Source organism: Globicephala melas, chromosome Y, assembly GCF_963455315.2.
Source record: "Globicephala melas chromosome Y, mGloMel1.2, whole genome shotgun sequence".
NCBI classification, from domain to species: domain Eukaryota; kingdom Metazoa; phylum Chordata; class Mammalia; order Artiodactyla; family Delphinidae; genus Globicephala; species Globicephala melas.
Genome location: NC_083336.1, coordinates 6,492,559 through 6,495,825, shown reverse-complemented (window position 1 = coordinate 6,495,825; position 3,267 = coordinate 6,492,559). Strand labels below are relative to the sequence as shown.

At 39.5% G+C, this 3,267-nt stretch overlaps 1 protein-coding gene across 1 annotated transcript; it reads right to left on the bottom strand.

Annotated features, from left to right (window-relative positions):
- Positions 1-2,160: 2,160 nt before the first annotated feature.
- On the bottom strand, positions 2,161-2,812 carry LOC115849904 (sex-determining region Y protein). Its single transcript, XM_030851523.3, is given in 2 exon segments — positions 2,161-2,424; positions 2,426-2,812. Coding segments are annotated over 2 exon segments (651 nt in total).
- Positions 2,813-3,267: the final 455 nt, after the last annotated feature.

Sequence of the window (3,267 nt, the reverse complement as noted above, 5' to 3'; positions counted from 1 at the left end):
TGTTTTTAATACTTTATATACTTTTACTCACTGAACCAGCATACACCTTCACTTATAGAGTCTTCCCTGCAGCCCAATGGGGTTGGCTTTGTTTTTGTAGCTGTTCTTTTATTTTTGTTTATTATTCTTATTATTACCATTAATTTTTATTATTACTGCTACCTAAAGGTGAAGGAACTGAGGGCCAGACATGTAAAGGAAATAGTTCAATGTCAGGTCTGGTAAATGGCAAAGAAAGGAGTCAGATCCAGGTTGCATCTGGAGGCCATGCTATTACTTCATACCATTAAATGTTTTTTTAAATGTTGGCATTTTAAAATATGGCAAATATTCATTATAAATATAAGAATACTTCTTATCAATACTTGCTAAAACAAACACTTGCAAAAAATATGCAAAAGCATCCGTTTATTTCCTAGGTATATTCTCGGAAGATATTCATGTAAATACTCTCTCATGGACAGGTATACAAATGTACTAAGGATGTCATATCTGTAATGACTAAAACCAGAAGTTTTTATGGACATTACATGTCCATAAAAATAAAATAAAATGAAATATACACAGTAATTTCTAAAGCAAACCAACTGAATGTGACCGACATTATATTAAACAAAAGAAACTAGACATAATATTTTATATTTTCATTTATTTGAGGTTCAAGAAAGGGAAAAATAACCTATTTTGATGAAGGTCATAGTGGAGGTTATTTCTGAACACGTGGAAAGAGAGGTGTTAAACATAAAGCACAAATACGTAAAAATGTATGTAAAATATTTTAAAATACAAGGTAGTTTAGGCAGTTGTTTAAAAGGTTATTACAACGTACAGTTCTCATTTGGGCTGCATGAATCTCCGATTAAGAAATACTGTTTCTGGAACAAGTCAGTCTTTGAAGATAACTCCCTTTTTACCCTGAACTTTCTTTCAAAAACCTGACATTTCATTCTAATACATACTATTTTCGTGTTTTGAGTTTTATTGTTTGAGGTATTTTTTAAAGGTTTGGAATATATGTATTGGAAAGTTGACTTTGATATATATCATATGATGTGATACGTATTGACCATCGGCTTATTTTTATTCCAAAAAGTGATGCTTTTCTTTGCAAACTGCCAGGTTTTCTACTTTAGCCTGTATGCAAATTTTATAATGCCTTTGACTTATATTTTCACTGACATCTCATCAGGTTAACCAGACGGGGGGCTCCCTCCTCCCATCGCCCACCTCACCGCCATAATCTGAATGGTTCATATCCTCGACATGATACCTCTCTCTCTCCCCCTCTTTCTCCCCCCTCTCCCTCCCTCTCTCTCTCTCCCTCTCCTTCTCTCTCCCTCCTTCCCTCGCTCTCTCCCTCTCTCTTCCTTGCAGGAACGTAATAGTTAAGCGGCAATAGAAACAAGTACCTTGCCATTGTTAAAAGAAAAACTTCGGAAAAGAGGCGAAACCGTGAGTCCCATAGGAGCTAACTAAAGATTTCTTTTTACCCGATAGACGTTATAATTGGTTCAAAATAGAGGTCGAAGCGTGCAGAGTTGGTGCGGACTGAAGGAATTGAGTTGCAAATGGCAGCGAAACTGGTTTTTCCACAACGGGAATAGGACCCAACATAAACTGTCAAAAAAGATAGAATGTACATATGTATTCACTAATTAGGGAGTGGTTTAGGAGTTAGGAAGATTTCCATCGAAGTGCGACATTTTTTCCCTATACCATAAATCCGTGAGTGTTTCTCGAAGCACTATAGTTTTGAGTTACAGTATTTAAAATAAAGAGTGAGAATTCTATTGTCTATGCTGACGATTACCGGACTACTATCATATACGAACACCTATCTAATGGCCAATCTCGGGAACAACTAAAATTAGATATGAAAATATTTCCACCGATAGGAAAAACAGATGGCCTTTGAATTCAAGCAGTTTCAGTGCTGTTAAGATACTTTCTTAATAGTTAGTATTCTTTCAAGCAGTCATAAACAAAGGTTCAGTCATATTGTAAGGTCCTAATTCTTTATATGTTAAACATGTTTATGTGACTTATTTTGAAATTAAGTCACAGGTGAAATAATAGTAAAATTGAGATGAATAGGGCCTTTGATAGCGAGAGTAAGGAAACCAGCATCGAAAATAAACGTGAGAAAGTTCGGGCTCTGAACTATAGTAAAAGGGGACGTCCGCAGGTCTGCGTAGCCTGTGTTACCCTATTGTGGCGCAGGCTTGTCCAGCTGCTGCGATGCTCCTGTGGCAGGAGTGAGCTGCTTATGTTCGTGGGCTGTGAGTGGCTTAACCGGCTTTCCATTCGTGAACGTGTGGCCTTGGCGCAACCGTCCTTGGATGGGAAGGGGTACAACGTCTCCTCTATGTGCATTCGGCTGCACAGTACTGAAGAGTCTGCGGGAAGCGATTTCTGTGGCCTCTTTGGTCTTCCGACGAGGTCGATATTTATAGCCCGGGTATTTGTCTCGGTGCATGGCTCGTAGTCTCTGTGCCTCCTCGAAGAATGGCTGCTTTTCGGCTTCTGTAAGCATTTTCCAGTCGTATCCCAGGCGCTTACTGATCTCTGAGTTTTGCATTTGGGGATTCTCTAGAGCCACCTTTCGCCTTTGATCACGAGACCACACAATGAAAGCGTTCATGGGTCGCTTGACGCGGTCCTGGCCGCTCTCTCTACAATTTCCTCCGGTTTCACACCGATCATTCGCGCTACCGTTGTCCGTCCACAGTAGGGAATGTGCTTTCCCAAAGTCGAGGATATTTCGTTGCTGTACCGCTGGGCTGTAATCCTCACCGTTCACAGTTCTGAACATGGCACAAGCGTATGATTGCACCGTTTAAAAAGGGTGAGGAATCAAAATTCGAAGGTGCAAGTATTACGAAAATTATCTTGCTATTCAAGGGTTATTTCTACTAGGGACTGACTGACTACAGCTTTTGCAGTGAAATACGTACCTCTCCGCCCCCAACACCTCCCCTCAATACCGCCCCCGGCCCTCAGCCAAAGCCCGCCCAGCCAACCTACCTATTCTCAAGGGAAACTATTTAATACGATTGTAACGCTCTGCTTTCTGCTTTGTTTATATCTAATCAAAACCGCTGAAGGTGCTAAAACACCTGCTTTAAAATACAAACTTTGTCATTATAAAGCTATTTTATTATCCCCTTAATGCAAAGGATGAAGGTGCAGCAGAGATACTAATGAATTTTTTATCGTTATGAATGTAAGTGAGTATTATCTTAAACACAAAGCTTAAAGACAACCTGA